Here is a 20,736-nt window from a genome sequence, read left to right as displayed (position 1 = left end):
ATATTTGCTATGTGTGCGTCTGGCTTAGAGGTTTTATTCAAAGTGTTTCCGGGCAGATTTGGCTGTCGCCCTTGACCATTTTGACTGGTACTACTACAAAAGCGGAGCCATGGGCATCACAGAGGACGTGCATTGGTGGAACCTCTCTCAAGGGAAGATGCTGCTGGGCTCATTCATGAAAAAACCTCTGTGGGTGGACCACAGCGCTAACATGGTCAGTATTGTTCTTTATTTCACCTCCAAAATGGCGAGGAAAAAAAGTTCTTTACATATTTTTGGTTTGTTTTGCCCTAAAGGGTTGTTTCCTGATAACGAGCTCCGTCAAGGTAAAAATCGACTGCACTGAATCTGATGTCGACGCGGGCAGTTTCTTCACGGTGCCGTGTGGTAAGAACAGTCACTTAAATCAGTGGTCCCCAACCTTTTTTTCACCACGGACCGGTTCATACATGTCCACAACTTTGGTGGACCGGCAACCCAGTGGGTTGAGGGTGGGGGGGTGCTCGGCTGTTCGTCGGCTGATTAATAAAAGGCTACGACAACAAACGCAAGTCCACTACCATAACAAGGGTAACAAAACGCAACAGAGATAATTAGCATCTTGACATGTGTCAAGAGTCCGTCGTAAACAGAGAGAATCTGGTCACTTTTCAAAATAAAATATTTTTAAGCCTCGGCTAATCTATTAACCGGAAGTACAGTAAGTTTTTTTTATTCTTTCAACTGTGCGGCCCGGTCCAAAGGGGCCCACGGCCCGGTACAGGTCCGCGGCCCGGTGGTTGGGAATCACTGCTCTAAAGCAGTGATCCCCAACCTTTTCTGTACCACGGACCGGTTTAATGTCTGACAATATTTTCACGGCCCAATCTAAAGGTTTAAGCTGATAAAGACAAAATAAAATGACAAGAAAAAAACTGTGGTATTTTCTCTATAATAATAATGAACGTAAATCTACTGTGTAATCATGTGCAACTTTATTAACGGTGTACGTAACGTCGCACCAACAACAGAGTTGTCAAGTGAGACGGATGTAACAGACAGAATGCGGCCACTTTTCAAAATAAAACATCATTTTTCGAAAAAAATAATGCAATTTTTTTTTTCTTTCGGTACCAAATGACCCGCGGCCCAGTGGTTGGGGACCACTGACTTAAATTACGCTTTGATTTTTATAATTTTTTATACGTGACGCTGTCAGAAAAGATTCGACGCAAAGCCCAATGTCAACGTTTATGCTTCATGGTCTCGTCTCTTGCTTTGCTCAAACAGGCCACGCATACAGCCTAGAGAACCTGACGGAGCAGCCTGCGTTAATCAGCTTTTCTAGGGTACTCGCAGACAGTCCCGACTAATAGACGAGCAGCAGTTTTGACAATTGTAATAAAACACGTTTGCATCCAATTTGTCAACAAGGTTTTAGTGTTGGTTTTGGATTGTAATGGCTAATTAACTGGGGTTAAATCCCCACATGTCGGCATGTAATGAAATGGCTGGAGTCAAGTAGTGTGTATCACTTTTATTTCATACACAAACTCACATTCCTCGGAGCCAAGACGGCGTACCGTTAACCCTTAAATTAGAATACATAAATAAAAGCTGTTTGTTTGCATATAAACACTTGCCGATGTACACATTCCAAAACTTTGGGAGGACTCTTCTGTTTTATATTTTTCACTGCCTGCAATATTTGCATAACCAAGCAGGAGTAAATCCTCATGTAAGCTGCATTCTTTTTACAATGGCAGAAGAAAAAAAGTTGTTGTTTATTATTAAACATTCATGTGTCATTAAAACAATGAAAAGGATGAACCAGGTTTTTTGTTGAATTACCAGTTAGACCAGTGGCAGGGAAACATACAGCCCGCCGTGCACTTTTAATACAACCTCAAATGCTCAAAATATTTACAAGTAATAAAACGTTTGTATGTTTTTTAAATTTTGAACACCCCTATGAGGACTTCATAAAATTAAAAGTAATAACGGAAACAAAAGTTGGAATTTTGTCACATCACTAATACTGTTTTCAACTCTCACTTGCTGTCTAGTGGAGAATAAAAAAATCATAGTGCCATTCATATATAAAAAAATAATAATAATAACAAGCAACAAATATGCTTGGTCAACCAGTTTTTTGAAAGCTCTGACTTTTCTTTTGGAGGCAACCTAGCCGCAAACAATGTAAGAAAGATTTTTTCCGAAGGTGTCTGTAGTTATTTAACATTTCAGTAAACGCAACTCGGCAATATAATACAGGTTAAGAGACTCCCCCTTTGTTAACAAGTCCATTGAGAAGGGAGCAACTTATTGAAGCGGATGGCTTTTTTTTTGTAAAGTTTCCTGTCAGGAGTCCTCAGTTACTCTTCATCGGCACTCTTAAACATGAGGATGGAGTTGTAGATCTTGAGGGCGGGGCCCAATTTGATGGACAGGATCTTGACAATATCTGATTGGGTGAGCAGCAGAAAGGCCTCGCCGTCTATTTGCTAGAGACGACAAAGTAAACCGATTTCACAACTAAACACTCAAAACAAAATCACTCGACATATTACCTCTGTTTTAAATGTAGCCGCATGTTCTTTACACCCTGGGAGTCCTTTCACAAAACTGGCCACCTGGAAAGGAAAAGGCTTCACGTCCATGAAATCCAAAATATTAGGGCGAAGAAACTCATATTTGAGAGTTTGAAGTGGGCATAAGTAACGATGATCATTTAAACGTGATTGATTGGCGATATAGCAGGTGAACGATGAATCGTAATATAATGACTTGAGTGTTGAATGCCTAACCTCCTCCGTGCTCCATCCCGCCACCCTCTTGGCAGTCAGGCCCAGAACCTCGGGCAGCAGCTGACAGTGTTTGTCCCAGCACAGCGCCACCCGGTGGGGGGGAGTGGCAGAGACGCCGGGCGAGAACACGGATTCGTGAAGGGCTTGCTGGAGGGAAATGGTGTCTGGGGAGTCTGTGCCGGGAGAGGACAGGAGGCGGTTCCTTACACTGTGGTATTCAAACTAAATGGAACCTCTGTAGTGGAATGCATATGCGGTCCTAAAATTTGAGCAAAAGTACTAAACAAAACACTGGAACGGCCATTATTCAAAATGTCAACATATAGTTATATATGTTGACATGTTAAGCAAGAAACAAAAGGATGACATTTTTCTTTGGCTTTTTTGTGACACTTCCAAAGTTTAGCAAGTAGATTGTTATGCCAAAGGGGACGTGCATTACCTTTGCTTTCACCACTTAAGTTTGGACCCGAGTATCGTATTGTTTTTACATTTTACATATAAAACATATATCTTATATTTTAGACCTGTGACAAAAATAGTGTCTTGTTTTTACGTCTTAATACTGACAGTCTCTCTCTTTTTTTTTTTTTTTTATGGCAACAATTTGGCCCTGGAATGGATTACTTTTATTTCCATTTTCTGTAAAGATTTTTTTTTTGTGACCAAATTGTGTTGTACTTTAGAGGTTCTACACAGTGAAAAGTGCACACACCTTTACCATCACCAGACTCTTCTTTCACGTAGTGCATTTTGAGATATTTGGGAGCAGTAGAAGTCCTGAAAGGAACAATGTTAGCAGTTAGAATTAATTAAACTCCTTGTGGGGTTTTCGTGAGGTGATTTATTATTATTTTTTACCGTTTGTGTCTGGTCCCATTCTGGTTCTGCTCACTGGCACCTCCTAGTGGCTCTGGCTGGCTACTGCGACCTGACAGCTCAGCCTCCACCTCTAGTGGTTTCCTAGCAACAGAGACAACTGACTCTCAGCTACAAGCTGCAACATTGTGCTGCATGTCAAGCACAGGGAGGAGCTCTCTCGGGGCAAACCTGGCGCGGGAGTCCTCGGCTGCCTCGAGCCGGTCCGGCGTGGAGGCTGTCTGCGCGGCGGTAGCCGTGTTGGGTTCGGGGCGTCGCCCGCGGGGGAGGGGGAGGGTGCCACCGAGCGTGATTGGTCGCTCGCCGCTGAGACGGTCTGGGAGCAAGCTCTCTTTGTTCAGATTCATCTCCGAGTAGGGACAGCTCACCAGACTGCACATAGCAGCACACTTTAGTGAGGCCAAATATATATCTTATACGATGATAATGGAACAGGACTGACGTGTAATGTGTCCCATAACGTGGTCCTCTTATATGGCCGATTCCGTTGCATCCTGGGGTGGGACATCCCTGTCCTGGAGGACTCGCATCGTTAACACCTGGGAGGACAAATAAAGACAAACACAATTGTAGTTATAAGCAATTAAGTTACAATATATTATAATATAGCCCATTCTCCTTTTAGGGATGATTCCATCTCTGCAGCCAACTTGTCGGGGAAAGTAAGCAAAGGGTCTCACTGTTCGGGTGCTGCAATGAGTGTCCCGTTTTGTGACACCAGCCTACAGGGTGCAGGTCGGGGCAGTCGGTCTCCACCCAGAAGTCGTACTCTGGATTCCAGGCGTCGAAATGGATCTAAAAGATTTGTTAATGGCAGTTAGTAAGGGGCCAAAAAGAGGCTGGAGTTGGCGGCCATTTTGTACCTTAAGCCGGTGGTCTTCTGTATCTGCGACGGTGGCGACACGGATGAGCATGGGGTTCCTCCTGTCCACGGCTTCCACCTTCATGCCCACCTGGAAGCCATGTGGAGGTCTCTGCCAGAGAAGCTACTGTTACACACCAACATTTTTTCTCCCAACAAATTTTATTTCCAATTGTAAGTCATTTTTATCCCCTTGCTTAAAAGAATTAGAAAATACAATGACACCCCCCACCCCCCACCCCAGTGCGATTTTACTACTGTAATTCTCCTGATAACAGACTTCAGAACAGCTTCCTTATACTCCTAGCTCTACTGCTTACAACATTTATGCTTGTGTGTGAAACATACCGGTTTGAAAGCCCGAGCAGGAGCAGCCTGTGTGCCCGTCTCTTCCAGATATTTCTCCCATGAAAAACTCTTAGGTTGCTTATATTCTGATGAGAGCAAACAACAACATTGTAGCTCAATGATGAGTTGTAAGTGCAGAGACAGCGACTGTAGCATGCGTTCCCAACATTTCTAACTTGCTATAGGTTAGAAGAAGCTAATCGCAGTCACCACAAAATTAGGTACACCTGACCAATCTCAACTTTCCAAAGAGTTGTAACAAAAGTTCTGTTTTGCCTTTTAGTTGCATCAAGCTGGAGAGCTTTCTAATATTTTTGCAGAGAAATATTAGAAACACTTCTCATTATGATGCAATGCAGTTCTAAACCACTGCAACGCACAACCATATAATAATTTGTTTATGTTGTGAAGACAGAATTTTTGATACATTCTTGTGTTGGATCGTGTTCCAAATGCGAGTGTTACACAAGCCCAAAGTGAGTGAGTGAGTAGGTGAGTTTTTATTTAGTAAATGGGTATATTTTAGAAGCAAAAGACAAAGACATGTTTTTTTTCTATTTCAAATATTTATTAGTTTAATGTTTTTACACCAGGGTCCTTTAGAATGGTGCAAAATATTGTGTTTCTTCAAGACTGTCCAACAAGTTCAGGAATATGAATATTATCAAAATAAAAATAAAATTAAAAAAAGGTTTTACTAATGCTAATAAATTATATTCACTAACTTTTTTGGCCATTATTTTGTGTCTATTCCAGCCAAATGATACCCATTTAAGAAATAGAAATGAAAAGGGAAAAAAATGTGGTTAGATTCGGAATCATTTTGGCCTTAACCATCAAATCAACATGTTAAAAGCAAGGCAGCAGGCAATGATTAATATCTACATATTAGTTGTTTGGCCTTACAGAACAGCAAAGTAGTTGATACTGACCCGCGTGTGTCTTGATCTGTGTCTTACCAGCTGGAGTGGTCAGAGTGAGCTCAGACTCCTCGCAGTAGCCTACCGGGTGGATGTATGGACTGCTAGCGTCACACCTTCACACACAAAAAATACTCTAAACATTCCAAACAAATATTCTAGTATTGGACAAACTTGTTGATTCGTGCTCTGTGGGCTCACCAGTAATCATACGTGTCGTCCCAGTTGTCAAAGTGAATGAGAAGTCTGTTGTCCACCACAGCTGCGATGGTTGCCACGCAGATCAGCGACGGGTTCTTCCTGTCCACCGCCTCCAGCTTCATGCCCGCTCGGAATCCGGAGGGAGTCACGGACTGAAAGGGGGACACATTGAACGGCGGGTGGGAAATGAAAGGAGCCAGCGGGACGGCTGACGGAGCGCGATGCTCACCGTGTTGAGGCTCTTGAAGAGGTGCTTGGGGGCCAGCTGGCCTCTGCAGTTTTTCACATACATGCTCCAGTTGAACTCTCCATCCTTACAACCTACAAGACAAATGTAAACAAATGGATGTTAAGTAAAATTAGGCAATGACTTGCGAGTGTAAGACCGTGCGTGTGACTACCTTTGGGCAACAATAATTTGTGTCCGTTTTTCTCACACCAGCCTGCCGGTTTCAAATCCCACGAGTCGGCGTTGGCCCAGAAGTCGTAGCACTCTTGATAGCCGTCAAAGTGAAGCCTCACTCGATAGCCTTGGATCTGTTAATACAGTTGAGTTCATTAAGCCAGTAATTACAAAAGCCTGATGATTAAGCGGCTGATAGTAGGCCTTTTTAAAATATTCATATTCGTACGGAGCTCTGGCGAATAAACGTCCGTTATACAGTAATCATACTTGCATCAGTTCATGCTTTTTGCATGTTTTTTTTATTTATTTAAATTTTCATTTCTTTTCTTACGTTAAACAAATACTAAAGGACATAGTATTCTTTAAATAAAAAAAAAAGGAAGTCAAATATTCTTCCTGTAATTTCAACTCATTCAAACCCAAAAACTTATAAATAAGTTTTTTTTATGGTAGAGCATGCAGAAGGCTTTGATACAGCTTCTGACATGAAGAGGTGGCTTAAAGCAATGGTAGTTATTACAAAAAACAGCTAGCAAGTAAGTGGCAGCAGAGTATAAGAGACCAGCCAGGGCCATGTTGCAACAAGCTCTTTTTTGTTTTCAACAGGAATGTGAATAATGATGAAACTTAGCTATATTCTAATGCTAATAGCTGCAAAACGGAAACAGATAGAAATTTACTTTTTATCCTGATGAAAGAAGAGATTCTAAGTTTTCTTTTGGTCGGTTCTATGTTTTTTTTTATAGCAACAGAACACAATATTCTGTGGGCCTTGCAAAATCAGTCAAAATCCAGTAAAAGAGCCGGGAGCGAAGGGGGTTGCTTCAGTGAAAATGTCTGGGAGTGAATGAGTTAAATGTAAAGTGTTTAAAGACCAAAAAATAAGTTATTTTATCTATTTTTTTTTTAAATAAACAGCCAATTATTCAGTTATCAGATTTTTTTCTCTCCCAAAAAATCCCCGTCAGTTGGGGCTTAGTAATTATTAACCACTGTGCCATGTCACATTATTTTAAACATCCAATTTCCCTTAATAGTTCTAAGAAAAATCTAAAATCAAAATGCTGCCATTCATACAACAAAACGATGGCTCGTGTCGGGAAACACTTGTTAAACATACCTCTGCCACGGTGAGCACACAGAATAGGGACGGGTGACACGGGTCCAACCCCTCCAGCTTCATCCCCACCTTAAAGCTGTTCCGGCTTTGAGGAATCGACTGATGCTGCGGGAACAAGGCAGATGATTGGTTGACGGAAGTGAAGGTATTTTGCTTCTTGACAAGATGAAGGCGAAGTACCTCTTTGAACAGTTTGACAGGAGCAGCAATTGCCCGCTCTTCCTCCAGGTAGGCTGGCCAGCTCCATGCCCGCTTCTTGTTGGGTTGGGCTGTAGCTGGGGGCGGAGCAACAAAATAAATAGAAATAAATGGTGGTGATAGGAGATGATCTTATCCCATGGGATATGTTCTAGTATTTCTCATGTATTTATATACACGAGTGCAGGGGTCAGCAACTTTTACTGTCAAAAGCTATTTCTGTCAAATTTTTTCCATTTTTGACAATTTTATCGACACATGGTCATTTTCTTCCTCTTTTTTGGGGGCATTTTTTTGACTATATTTTGACCTTTTTTCCCAGACTTTTGGGGGGCAATTTTGTAGTCATTTTATGGAAATTTTCAGGATTCCTTCTTGTTTTTGGACATTTTCTTTCCTGCCTTTTCTTAAATCAAATTGTCTGCCTTTTTTGGCAATGTTGTGGACATTTTATGGTTATTTTTAATAAACATTTTCTTTTCTGCCTTTTTAAAAATAAACTTTCTGACTGTTGGGCAATTCCTTGAACATTTTTAGGTAATTCTTTCAAAACTTTTTCATCTACGTTTCGTCTCTTTTTCTGACAACTTAAAAATTTGGACTTGAATATTTTTTTAATATTAATTTTTTTTTTTAAATCTCAATAATTAATTTTTTAAAGAATATTTTTATTTAAAAATAAAGATAAATATGCATAAAAAAATAATTACTACGTTTTTTTTAGAGGTCCACAGGAAAGGGACTAAAGAGCCGCAGACAGCTGCACTAATGGATGAAGGCAGAAACAGTCTAACACAGGGTTTCCCCCTTTTTTTTTTTAATATCCTCCAATGTCAAGAGTAAAATACTATTAAAAAAAATTATAATTCATATAATAAATACCTGCTTTCAATGTTTTAAAGCCAAATACACCTTGTTTTCTAATGTGTAATTTGTTAAATGCTGACATGCAAGACATTTTCGGGCCACAAAACGTACCAAGTTTGGCCATTTTGGCTCCTCTCCTGCCTTTGGTTGTTTTGGCTTTCTCCTGGCAAAATAGAAAATAGAAAATTGATGACCATGTTGCAGTCAGTCAGGGTGGTTTAACGAAGCAATGTGGACGCTTCCTACCTCTGGTTCCTCTTGGTTGTCTTCCTCCTCATCACCAGAATCCATATAGATTTTTCTCTTTTTACGCACGCGTTTACCTAAGGTCTCGCTTTCGGCAGGCTGGCACTCCCGGGCTTCTCCAGGGGATGACCTGGTCAGAAAAAAAATCAGTTCACAGTGGGGGGGGTGCTTATGTGAGCATGTAATTTTTACCTTCCACTGATGGGCTGTGCGCAGTTTGGGCTGCAAAACTTTCCCTGTAGGAGGGCATCACGAGCAACGTGACCACCACAGGTTCGGCATTGAGTAAGCTCCCCGTTTGGCCCGACTTCCACACTTGGACCAACTTCCACTTTGGGACTTTCTAAAGTGGGAGTCTCCTCCAAAGACAAGACAACGGGACCAGGGGCTGCAGGAAAGAATGGGTCAGATAATGCTCCAATGTGACTAGACGTGAATAACATCCTGGACTTGTCCCCAGCCAATCACAGGGCAAATATAGACTAAGGACCAAACACACTCACATTCCCACCACCTAAATGGTAAACCATGGTACCTTTTCTTTGAGGCGGCGCCGGTTGAATGTTAATAGCCGGAGTGGGTGCTGTTTTTGTCTGCGATTGACCCTCTGGTGGAGGGGTGGGACTATGAGATGGCACTGGGTCCAATACGTCCTTTTTAGGAACAGGCGGCTGCCCTTTAACCTCTGTGTCTGTCACAATTTCAAGTGTGCCAAACTCTGTCATGCGAAACTAAAGAACACAAGGAACACAAATTAGTTGCTGGCTTACTCAGATTTTTTTTTTTTTTACAATACTGTGCATGTATGTACTGTATGTAAGAGATAAAGTTTAACACTCAGGTCACAGATGAGTTGGAGTCTATCCCAGCTGACTTTGGACGAGCCAATCAGGGCAAATATAAACAAACAACCACTCACACTCTGACAAATGAACAATCTAGTCTTGGAGAACATGCAAACTTCACACAAAGGGACCAAAGTCAAGATTTGTAGTAGATTTGAGTAATTTGCTGTACCCTGATGTCACTTCCTGGCAACGTGGCAATGCCATCCTTCCAGTCCAGAGCGCCCATCATGTCAAACTCGGCACCTTGAGAGGGGCCGTCACTGGGTGGAGTGTCAGTCATTCTGGATCCTTAATTTAAAAAAAAAAAATGTATGTAATACAAACAAACAAAAAAGGCAATCAGAAATAAGGCAATAAAATAAAATAAGAATCTAAAGATATTATAATCATATAATCGCCTTTTTTAAACCATTGAGTTGGTCATCTGTGACCGGACTGGCTTCCTTTGCAAACGCTACCTGCACTTGTAAACAGCGATTTGCAACATCACCGCTTGGTGGCGACTGTGCGTTGGCTCGCATGATCCACCATGCACTTGGATTCCACACAAAACACTCACTAATAAGACTCTTTTTGCAGACCAACTAGCGGGGTATTGTGTTGACAAAGCGGCCCATTAGGGGGAACCAACACCCCGTTTGATGGTCAACACAAGAAAACAGGTCCCGACTTAGAGTTAAGCACATAAATTAATCTTTTCCTCGTTTTAACAGTATCTCTTAAAGACGTCTCTTTGCCTTCACCTTAACAAGCGACGGCTCGGTTTGTTTCCCACTTTCCACAAGAACGCCGCTTTCCACGCTGACTGGCTCAACTTGGCATCGTTTTAGTCTGATTTATATTGCGATATAACGTTTTAGTCCTGACGCAGGGTCAACGCTGGGAATAAGATGATGTTTTTGTGCTGTTTTAGGGCCTCAACCTGGGGAAAAGTAACTAACGAGGCCGGGCCAATGCGTGTATTAAGTTTGACGTAGTACACGCTTACTTGCGTTTTTTTTTAAATTCCTGCCATAAATAAAAGTGGAGGCAAGAGCGCCCCGTGATTAGCATTCGTCTTGGTACAAAATGGCGGCGCAATGGTGGGGGGAGAGAGGCCAACCAACACGTTTTAAACTATGTAAATTACTCAAGTTACGCCACGAAACAACACACACGAGCCATGCGGGGGCGTCGAACAAGGGCCGACGGTCGCCGAGTAATTTCCCGGCGACTTGTTTTCTGCCGCCCCGCTTATTTTCTGCACTTTGTTGTCACGGAATGCCAGCCCCAGTTCGCCTAGCTTAGCGCCGACACAAAGCTAACTGTCAGCTAGCTCCGCTCTGACTAGCATTAGCATCGGGGTTGGATGCAGCCAGCTAAGGGCAAGCCGTAATAAATAAGTTTCCCGGTTAATAACAATAGCAAAAAGACGTTACCACTATTCCTCACATCAGCATTTAGAGTAATAATAACGCTGCGTAACTGTCACCACCTTCGACATTGTTGCGTGATTAAATTCTTCAATAGAAACTTGAAAAACGATTTATTCTCACCGTTTCACAAACCAGAGTGGGGAAGATAACGCAAACTGACGCCCGCGTGCTGAAACGACACGGGATTTTATTTCAACAAAGCGCCCGTAACTTAGAATAAATTACCAATAGTTAACCTATTGTGTTTTAAACAAAAATGTGGAACTCACCTCGTTTCTCTTTTAACTCTTATTTCGAGCTGAGGAGGGTGCGCATGCGCGGAAGATGCGCTGCCTGACAAGTTTGTGCTCGAGGAAAAAAAAAAGTTCACTTTACGATCTGTGGTCAATGCAACACGCGCACATACACACACGCGTTGACCGCTGTGCGCTTGTGACACAGCCCACTTAGGAGTCACTTTGACCGGCGTCGTTACACACGAGCAACCGGTCGACCGGAGCGAGCTAATCGCGGTTACATGTTCGCATTGTCTGCCGTTAACAATTAAAAAAAAAAAAAACGACAATTCCCTCATGTTTTATTTTCACTCACATCGCCTTCATGTTATACTTATTAATGCACGTCAATGCAGTGGAATTCGACCTTGTAATGCTCGCAAGCTATATTTCTCGGGTTTGATGAGTTATTTAGCTACGTACGTGTGGATAGCACATGAGCAGTTGTGTGGATGCATGTGTAAAAAGCGGATGGAAACGCGTTATTTTCCCAAAATGGAAAAAGTCGAACAAAACAACAACGGCACATAGTCTAATTCTTACGCAACGCGTCGGGCTCGTAACGTAACCCGAGTACTGCTACTAGCTCTCACTGAGGGTACAAGTATGTCTCAAAACGAGCGACTTAACCGGTGCGGATGGTTTGCTTTAGCTTGCATAGTTGGACACGTTTGAAACACCCAAAAGTATCCCCGTTTAACCTGCACGATCGTCCATAATGGCTGCAAATCGCCACGACGCGTTTTAGGTCGCAGCATTGCGGCGATTTGTTTACATGCTTAAAAGCACGCGTTGGTGTGTTTAATCAGTGCAGTGCGCTGTTGAAACAAGTGATTTTAGCGAACAAAGGCCCGTGCTGCTTTTTTTCTGGGGTGAGGTGAGTTCATTTTAGTGCAGCGAAGAGAAGCGGGCGGCTCACGCTCGGTCGTATCACTCTTTGGCCTCTAGATGGCGGCAGAGGACCGTGGGGCAGGCTGGAGGATGACGCGGTGGCTCAGGATGATGATGATGATGAGAAGGAGGAGGAGGGGCGGGTTTGCGCTGCAATCCGCAGCAAACCTCACCTCACGCATTTATTGTGCTGACGTGAAGACAACATGAGATGGCATTCAAAAGCAAAGCGCTCGACTCGAAGGTAAAAAAGGAAAACAACCCGTAATGTTGGCATGTCAGGTTGTTCAATGCATTTAAATGGCAGTGACGCTATTTTGTGATGTAAAAAGCATCTGGCAGGTTATGTCTTGACAAAAAGAAGCAGTAAAGCGGGACTCACACCTGCAGTGCCATCTATAGGATCAATCAATAGATAGAATCCAACGCATAGTAATGCTTTGTTGTGATTGATTGTCAGGGCATCATTATGAGAGCTGTGTCTAATATTGTGGTTACCCTGTTTATGTTTAGCTACATGACAGAAATTATTACAAAACGTATAATGTATTTTAGGGTACCACGGTGCCCTAGTTTCTCAATCTTTACTCAGCCGAGGCGCATATTTTATATGAGAAAAACAAAACAAACAAACCGTTACCAAACAAAAATGTCACACCACGTAGGCCTATATACAATAAAATAATAAAATAATAATAATGTTCTTGTCTCAATTTACTCACAAATGTACTTTGTGGGAAATCTGGGCCTGTTTAGTTGAAGGAAGACAACGCTACTACTCTCTTGTTTGAACGGCAACAGGTTGGATACAGAGGTTAATTCGTGCCTTCCGCCATCTAGTGGAAGAGCATGTAATTGTTATGCCTGTCATTATACGTCACCGGTATTGATAGATGAACAATTGAGCAAATATACATTACTGATTAACAAATAAACATTTAAGGATCTCTTAATTTAAATTGGATAATCTTCACTGCATAGTTGTGGGAATCACAGACACAAGATAAAGCATTACAAATGTATGATGTATTTTAGGGTAGCACAAGCAGTCAAGTATTTTAATAAGTTTTTTCTAAATATGATTTTATTTTATACAAAGCCACCAAGAAGCCAGGAGGGCTTTAAAATGATTTTTGGTTGGTTTACAATTCCACATCTGTAAATCAACAAAACAATACCATTGGCATGATAATTTAGGGGTAACCTATAAGGTTTGATATTGACCATTTGAAGCTAAATTGTGCTTATACTTTTGCTTTCATGTGATTTTAAGTAAATGCAAAATGGCATGGCCTCTGAAGAGTCTTCAATATGTTTGTAGCTTCTGTGCTGATGGTTAAAACCCTCACAGCCAAATCAGGGTGCTTAAGCAAATGTTCCCCTAGTGTTGCCTACCACGGGAATGATGTAAATTTTTATCTTATACTTACGTCTCTGTCTCTGCCTACCAGACCGTATTCCTCAACCTGCTGCTCTGCTTGCTCGTCTTCTACTCTCTGTTTTACATGATTGGGAGTGTTTGTTTCGGGGCCTTCAGGTGAGTGAGAAGCCCTCATGCACACGCGTGTGCACATTAACGAAACATTAACTTCTATAATAGTACAAGCAAAACTGACACTCAACTCAAGTTTATTAACCAGGCCGCGATCTAGCTGGAGTGCTTCAATTTCCAAAATTGTCTTAGACACAGTAAATATTTGTATGACAAACACTTCCGCATAATAACTATAGACCAATCAAATGAAAAGAAGTACAGCAGTAACTGAGCGTGTCTTCTTGTGCAGTTGGTGATGTTTTCTTATGCTTTAAATGTCATAATTGCAGGAAATATTTGAATACAAATCCATTCTTGGTCATACAATAAATGTAAAATAGTAAGTACAGCAGTAACCGAGTGTGCCTTTTCTTCTGCCATTCGTAACCTTAAAATGTCGTACGTTGGGACCATGAACTGATTATTTAGACTGAACTGACTCCAACTGTTTGTTTGTTTTGTTTTATTTTGGACATCTAACCCGTTTCCAACTAAACACAGGTTGGATGATTTCGACGGACGGATTCCTTTTGACTTCAAGACCAAGCCGGAGGACTCTGTCTCTAAATACTTAGGTTAGCGCACTGAAGGCAGCTAGCCAGCATGATACCCAACAAACCAGATTCTTTCTTCCCTCCGGACCAGTCAACCTGCTGTCCTTGGAACTCACTTACTTCTGCAGTGGTTTGCTGTTTGCTGCTGTGGTGAAGAGGCGAGTGTGGGACTACGCCGTCACCGTCACGTGTCTGCATATCTTCATCACCAGCCTTGGTGAGTCCAGCAGTTTTAAGGTATCAACTAAGGGGGAAAAAATTTGGATTGTGCTGCTGTGACTGCTATTTCATGTTTCAGTGATGCTGGAGTTTCCCCTGGCATGGCAGTGGTGGTTGGCCTTAGGTGAGAGTAACCAGAGAGCCGAATGTACAATGTCAATAGATGAGATTTTTCTTTTTGTTTGTTTTTCTACAGGTAGTGGCTTGTTTCTGATGATCTGCAATGGTCAGCTGATCGCTTACTTCGCCTGTCAAGATGACCAAAGCTATGTTACATTCACCGTCTATTAAATATCAGAAAGGTATATTTTGTTCAGCCAATGGGATCCTATGATCCTACAATGGTTTCTATTAGATTCATTTGTTAATGCACATACTCATTTTGTGTGCATGGCAAACATATGGATGGTGCTAATATGGTTGTGAGCAGTGGATGGTTCCACTGTTGCCATATAATACACTTCTGTTCAGATACTCACCAAAATTTCCTTCTTTTTTTTTTGGGCTTTCCTATTGTATGTGCCTTATTATGACATAATGCCTGGGTTAACAACAACAACAAATCTTAGGCATTTATTTGCACAGGGCATGTACGGTATGTCCATACCACAAGGAGATGTTTCTGCATTATTTTAATTGTGTTGCACATTATATAGTATTTGTTTCTATAACTTGAAAAGCTGTGAATGTAACGACAGAATGGGAATGATGCAATACGTTCTTGTTGTGTATTTTGAAAGAATTAAATGTGTCCTAACTAAATCTTCTTGACAGTTAGATGTAGAAGTATTTGCAATCACAAGTGACATTCTTATTCATTTATTTTAAATTCGGTTTTTAGCTTTCATTTAACAGGCTTCACAATAACATGACTTATTTTAGGAATTACAGCCACATTACAGTAAGTCCAGACATTTGACACAATTATAAATACAACCATCAAATGTTATACTTGGATGGAAATCCTCCAAGTGTGGTGCCCATGGATAAACTGTGCATATGCTCCTTGACCTAATTATTAGGTAAATCAGCACACATCATGATATAAATAAATCATATTAAATATCATTCACACCCATCCATTCATTTTCTATAGCGCTTCTCCTGTTCAGGGTCCCAGGTGAGCTGGAGCCTGTCCCAGCTGATTGCACCCTGGACTGGTCACTAATCAATCACAAGGCACATACAGAGAGAAACAACCTAAAACACACATTCAGGCGAGTGAACCACTACACCATCAGTGACAACAGGTACCAATAAAGTCCGATTTATGACGTAGAAAAAATAAATACTTTGTACAATTGCTGCACATCCACTTGATGAAAGCAGCTCATGTGGTGTTCATGTAGGAGAACCCTACGAAGGCCTCACTCGTCCCGTCCTCTTGGCACCTGTCATTCGTTAAGGCAGGCATGGGCTGTAGCGTGAACTCTGGGTCGATGTAGCTGATGTCACAAGGACTCCTCTGCCAAGAGAGAAGACACTCAAAAGATCATGATGCGGTATATTAACTCATTCACATTTCAAATGGATTTTTTGACGTCTAAAGCCGTCAATGGCACTGAATGAGTTGAAAACATCTAGTTGAAGAATTACCACATTGGGGATGAACGGAGGTGTGACTTTCCTCGCCAGTAGGTCATCCCAGTTGACGGACGCAAAGAACGGATGTTCCTGCAGCTCCAACTGGGTATACAGAGGTTCGTCTCATTGTGGGTTTGTATATTTATCATTTCTAGCCGTCTTCTGCACATGCTCTTACTATGTCGCGGCTTTCCCCCAAGCGTCTGGAAACCTTCCTCTCCAGTAAACCCTGTAACAGCGAGCAGGCCGCCTCAGATGTTCCACTATGCAGGCAAAGAGGTGCGTGGAGTATCTTCTCAAACATCTCTGTTTTGCTAGGGCTGTAAAATGGAGGCTGAAACACCAAACAAGGTAAAAAAAAACAAAAAAAAAGACATGAAAAAAGATGCATTCTTTTTCCCCCACTACTGATGGCTTACAAGAGATTAAATTATTTGGGTTCTGGTTCGGGCCCCTTAAATTTTTTTACAATTTATCATGGATTGTGCTTGCAAACTTTGGGGAGGATAAGAAAGCCCTCAAAAAGTAAAGAAAGATTAGACAAAAAAAGAGGGCATTCTCACCGCTAAAAAACCCTGCACTCACCAGTCCATATAGCATCTCGAAAAGCACGCTGCCGAGTCCCCACCAGTCCACTGCGGGACTGTACATGTGACCCTGCAGCACTTCTGGGGCGAGGTACTCCGGAGTCCCGCAAAACGTATGCATGAGCCCGCCTACGGCCACGCCTTCTTTACAGAGTCCAAAGTCAGTCAGCTTTACGTGTCCCTCGCTGTCCAACAAAATGTTTTCCGGTTTCAGGTCTCTGACACACAAACACATGCAAAATGTAAGTGCTTCTAAGCGCATATATAGTAAAAAAGAAAAAGAAAAAAGAAAACACTCAAATCATCCAATATTGAAATTGAGCCGTTAAAGAGTTAATAATGCTTAATTTTGACCGACAGTGTGAGGGAGCTAAATTATTATTGCAGAAGGACTAGTGGTTAGTATGGCTGTTCTTTATGGTAATTCTCATCAAAAAGTAATTACCGCCATCAGTGGCGATTTACTTTTCAAACCTGGAGATTGCGACCATTTTTGTGGCACTCGATCTTTTTTTTCCCATATATATATATATATATACACATACATACGCCACCAGATGGCATTATGTTACATGATAACCTGCAGCACTATGAAGGATTACAGTGCAATTTAGAAGCAGAGACACAGCGAGAAAGCAAAGCAGGATGTTACTAAGGTTATGTTAGACATTATTAACATTTTAATTCTTTATTTCATATATTAACCATGTTGAAATGTCTTATAGATGTGTCAAGTAGGTGAGATAGTGTTGAACTCAGTATAATTTGACCTTAACCTAAGCTGGAACATATTGTTTGATCTAAAAAAATTCCTTCTCAGTGTTCTGTGCGAAAACACATTTAGTCCTTGAGAACAGAATCTGCTTCGAACACACACACACCCCTGACTCTGTTTGCGCCATCGCTCACGGAAAAGTACCCAGAGAGTATGTTTTGTCTACAAATGAAAGAGAGGCGGTCTGTTTAACTATAAGAAGCCATCTTCCCCGCGGAAGAGACACATTCGGCACTCTGAAATTCCACCTGTTACGTGATGTTTGGAGTGTGTCACGATGTCCAGAGATCTCTGTTTTTTATTAAATCATTTTTGCAAAGGTGTTTTTTCTTACATTAAATCTGTCTTCATATTTTTGGAACACGCAAAGAGGAAAAATAAATTTAACCTCTTCAGTTACCTGTAGACAACGTCTAACGAGTGAAGGTAGCCCAGCGCCATGGCCATCTCTGCAGCGTAAAAAGCAGCCCTGCTTTCAGGAAACGAACCCTCTCTCTGGAGGTGGTAGAAAAGCTAAAAGTGACATAATGAATGAATGGTTGTTAGCGCTTGGAAAAACAACTGAGAATGTTGCGTATGTTTACCTCGCCACCATTAACATAGTCCACCACAAAGTAAAGCATGTTTGGTGTCTGGAAAGAGTAGTGGAGTCCCACCAAGAATGGATGTTGCAGTCCTTTAAGTAGAACGCTCCTCTCAACCATCACATGCTGCTGCTACAAATATAATACTATAGGTGAGTAGGTAGAGGATACAATAATATATATATATATATGTTTTTGATGTAAATAAAATATAATTAATATAATAAATATATTGTCACTGTCCTGGGAAAAACACTTGTCATTTTTTAATTTGTATTTTTTTTTTTAATTTTTGGGATGTTGCGTTCAGTTTCATCCCCCCAAAAATATAAATGAAACAAAAATGGACATAAGTGTTTGTCACAGTACAGCGACAATATAAAAAAATATTTAAAAAAATATATATAATGGATACTACATAATAGATAATATATATATATATATATATATAATTTTATTTTTATAATATATTTTGTGATATAGTAAACTGAGCCAAGATGAATTAATTTAAAACTTTTTACACTATTAATGTGACCGGTTGCAAAAGTGTATAGTGTGCACAAACCTTCGTAACTATGTGTAGAGAATCAATCAGTCACATTCAAACTCATATTAAATGAAAGTCCGCAAACACCTGTCACCTCTGATTAACCCCCAATAAAGGGGTGTGCGGACTTTTATACTACTACTATAGGTATAGGTAGTTTACCTCTTTCCTCATAACAACAGTCTGTTTGTGTAACACTTTCACAGCGAAGTAGCTTCCATGTTTTCTGTGTCTGGCCAGCAGCACCTGGTTCAAAGGATCGAGAGATGACGCTAAACAAAAACAACACATACAACAATGAAGAACACAAAAAAAAAAGGCCTACCTTTCCAAAACTCCCTTTGCCGATAACTTTGAGGTAATCAAAGTCAGTTGGTTTCATCCTGGAAGCCACAAAGGAAGATAATGTGTTTTGTTTATGGTATTGCCTTTATATACTACCAAAGTGGAAAATAAAAAAGTGAAAATAAGGTCAACTTATGAAATGTATCTAGAAGGATCATGATCCAAAGCATACCACATCATGTTTCAAACAAGTCGGAGGTTGTGCTAGCCTATAACGAGGACATGTATGGCTGCTAATGGAACAATTGTTATCAGTTGAAAACAGTTATTACTCACCGTTTCACTTGATTGTTTAATATTTATTGTCGACAAGTCTTTTCAGACAAATATTTAGTTTAGGACTTTATTACTGTGTTAATATTGGTTAGTGATTGGCTGGGAACGGAACACCATCATAAATCAAGAACCCCCTGTTTATGACTACAATATATTATCTGCTCACATTTATTCTAATGATACAAAAGTCATAGACTGGTTGAATCAAAAGATCTACAATAGTTGTGGAATTATGACCATGGCCACTGCCATACATCATGTGGTTTTACAGTATTTTCTTTTTGCCAGAAAATTAATACCATAACGCTGGGACTATTTCCCCTAGCTTTAACCCCCGCGGCTTAAACAATGATGTGGTTTATTTACGGGGTTTGCCGATCCCAGGAGCTCTCGGCTTCTCTTTAACTCGACAGTAATACAGTATGTGTAGTGTGTAAACAAGTGACTTATCTGTGAAAGTAAAAAATGTTTTTAATCTTGTGTGTGGGTTTACAGTATGTGCTCATAGACCAAATATTACATTAGATCTATTCTAGACATTCAGTTGAAGATGTATACTCACACAGAGGGTTGAGACCTTAGTGAGCCCTAATGAGAAATTCACAAAAGGTCAAGAGGTCAGTTTTTGTTTCATTTCCTGTCAACAATCCGATGTCTTCAGTTATTAAAAAAAAAAAAAAGTGCCATCCTTTCCTTACCGCATTGCCGCCATCCTCCGTCTTCGCCCTGGTTTTGCTCCACGGATGAGGGATCTTTCGGGTGTCCTGACTTCAAATGAGACGACAGTAGATTGAGACGGGCCATGTTTTCCAACATGTATTTTTAATGACAACTTACTGCTGGAAAAGCGGTTGATAGGGGGCAAGTTTGTGTAATAAGTCCCCGAAGAGAGGTTTTCTCCCCTTGAGCAGAGCTAAAACATAATAGTGAGAATTTGAGAAAGGTTAGTTACATAACAATTTATCACTTTGCTGCCCAGTGCCCTCTGCCATACTTAATTCAGCACACAAAACTTGTAATGAGAGGCTTTTAAAAAACACGAGGCTCTGAATATTTTTTAATTTATTTTTTTTGCTTCGACAAAGTTTCTAATATGGGTTATTTGTCTTGCTACCAAAATGTTGCAAGCGTACTTAACGTGGCCATTGAGAAATTTAAGTCAAGTGTCAATAATTCGCGTTTCTAACAGAGTTTAGCATTTAAGGAAGACCAAGTCATTAACGTTGCCATACATATTGTTTGCATCTTTATATGACGTACTTATCATGTACTAGCGCGAAATGACGTCAGTCTTGATAATTAAAAGTACAGTAACACCGCCTTACCTGAGAAAAATGACACAAGCCTCCTCATTTTGGCGTAGGTCATCGCCCGGTCGTGAGTCAAAGTCATACGGACGAAACAGGCTCGGCTATAAGAACTAAATTAGGAGAGGAGCGACGTTTAAACGCGAGAATAAACACGGCTCG

At 41.0% G+C, this 20,736-nt stretch overlaps 4 protein-coding genes across 14 annotated transcripts in view; 2 read left to right on the top strand and 2 right to left on the bottom strand.

The window, feature by feature from the left end:
- Window positions 1–1,805, top strand: part of LOC144058019 (uncharacterized) — a 24,118-nt gene extending 22,313 nt beyond the window's left edge. For both annotated transcript variants that reach the window (XM_077576193.1, XM_077576194.1), the window contains 3 exons: window positions 57–214; window positions 297–387; window positions 1,270–1,805. In XM_077576193.1, the coding sequence (XP_077432319.1) occupies window positions 57–214; window positions 297–387; window positions 1,270–1,352 (332 nt within the window). In that variant the 3' untranslated portion in view covers window positions 1,353–1,805. The remainder of the gene's footprint in view (window positions 1–56; window positions 215–296; window positions 388–1,269) is intronic.
- On the bottom strand, window positions 1,502–13,035 carry l3mbtl1b (L3MBTL histone methyl-lysine binding protein 1b). Of its 6 annotated transcripts, none has more exons than XM_077576208.1 (23): window positions 11,366–12,152; window positions 11,217–11,265; window positions 9,851–9,969; window positions 9,369–9,564; window positions 9,026–9,221; window positions 8,834–8,963; window positions 8,699–8,750; window positions 7,703–7,797; window positions 7,523–7,627; window positions 6,398–6,533; window positions 6,226–6,317; window positions 5,997–6,148; window positions 5,835–5,911; window positions 4,876–4,961; window positions 4,529–4,639; window positions 4,346–4,460; window positions 4,108–4,204; window positions 3,837–4,037; window positions 3,648–3,749; window positions 3,502–3,566; window positions 2,787–2,959; window positions 2,550–2,612; window positions 1,502–2,483 (listed from the first exon to the last, which is right to left on the bottom strand). In XM_077576208.1, exons 3-23 carry the CDS (start codon window positions 9,959–9,961, stop codon window positions 2,355–2,357), a joined length of 2,484 nt encoding a protein of 827 aa, XP_077432334.1. In that variant the 5' UTR covers window positions 9,962–9,969; window positions 11,217–11,265; window positions 11,366–12,152; the 3' UTR covers window positions 1,502–2,354. The 6 variants fall into 6 exon arrangements, with proteins under 6 accessions (XP_077432334.1, XP_077432328.1, XP_077432331.1 ...); XM_077576202.1 differs by having other exon boundaries at window positions 5,808–5,911; window positions 11,366–12,147; XM_077576205.1 differs by lacking the exons at window positions 11,217–11,265; window positions 11,366–12,152 and adding an exon at window positions 12,985–13,035 and having other exon boundaries at window positions 5,808–5,911.
- Window positions 11,663–16,494, top strand: LOC144058024 (putative transmembrane protein 244). Of its 4 annotated transcripts, none has more exons than XR_013295365.1 (10): window positions 11,663–12,506; window positions 13,714–13,799; window positions 14,298–14,371; window positions 14,442–14,567; window positions 14,649–14,693; window positions 14,733–14,871; window positions 15,682–15,819; window positions 15,919–16,071; window positions 16,154–16,269; window positions 16,354–16,494. XR_013295365.1 is itself a non-coding variant. In XM_077576211.1 (6 exons), exons 1-6 carry the CDS (start codon window positions 12,474–12,476, stop codon window positions 14,858–14,860), a joined length of 492 nt encoding a protein of 163 aa, XP_077432337.1. In that variant the 5' UTR covers window positions 11,665–12,473; the 3' UTR covers window positions 14,861–15,331. The 4 variants fall into 4 exon arrangements, 2 of the variants coding, with proteins under 2 accessions (XP_077432337.1, XP_077432338.1); XR_013295364.1 differs by having other exon boundaries at window positions 15,666–15,819; XM_077576211.1 differs by lacking the exons at window positions 15,682–15,819; window positions 15,919–16,071; window positions 16,154–16,269; window positions 16,354–16,494 and having other exon boundaries at window positions 11,665–12,506; window positions 14,733–15,331.
- Window positions 15,386–20,736, bottom strand: part of sgk2b (serum/glucocorticoid regulated kinase 2b) — a 10,494-nt gene continuing 5,143 nt past the window's right edge. The window contains exons 1-12 of one of the 2 annotated variants that reach the window (XM_077576209.1): window positions 20,593–20,736; window positions 20,105–20,180; window positions 19,966–20,035; window positions 19,830–19,855; window positions 18,972–19,029; window positions 18,809–18,892; window positions 18,100–18,231; window positions 17,916–18,028; window positions 16,739–16,958; window positions 16,332–16,487; window positions 16,166–16,255; window positions 15,386–16,034 (exon numbers count right to left, since the gene is read on the bottom strand). The exon at window positions 20,593–20,736 is cut by the window's right edge and continues 77 nt beyond it. In XM_077576209.1, coding sequence (XP_077432335.1) covers window positions 15,900–16,034; window positions 16,166–16,255; window positions 16,332–16,487; window positions 16,739–16,958; window positions 17,916–18,028; window positions 18,100–18,231; window positions 18,809–18,892; window positions 18,972–19,029; window positions 19,830–19,855; window positions 19,966–20,035; window positions 20,105–20,180; window positions 20,593–20,659 — 1,227 coding nt within the window. In that variant the 5' untranslated portion in view covers window positions 20,660–20,736 and the 3' untranslated portion in view covers window positions 15,386–15,899. The remainder of the gene's footprint in view (window positions 16,035–16,165; window positions 16,256–16,331; window positions 16,488–16,738; window positions 16,959–17,915; window positions 18,029–18,099; window positions 18,232–18,808; window positions 18,893–18,971; window positions 19,030–19,829; window positions 19,856–19,965; window positions 20,036–20,104; window positions 20,181–20,592) is intronic. The other variant, XM_077576210.1, reaches the window with a different exon arrangement.

Source organism: Vanacampus margaritifer, chromosome 9 (assembly GCF_051991255.1).
Source record: "Vanacampus margaritifer isolate UIUO_Vmar chromosome 9, RoL_Vmar_1.0, whole genome shotgun sequence".
NCBI classification, from domain to species: domain Eukaryota; kingdom Metazoa; phylum Chordata; class Actinopteri; order Syngnathiformes; family Syngnathidae; genus Vanacampus; species Vanacampus margaritifer.
The sequence above is the reverse complement of the archived record's forward strand: the minus strand, read 5'-3'. Positions and strand labels throughout refer to the sequence as shown.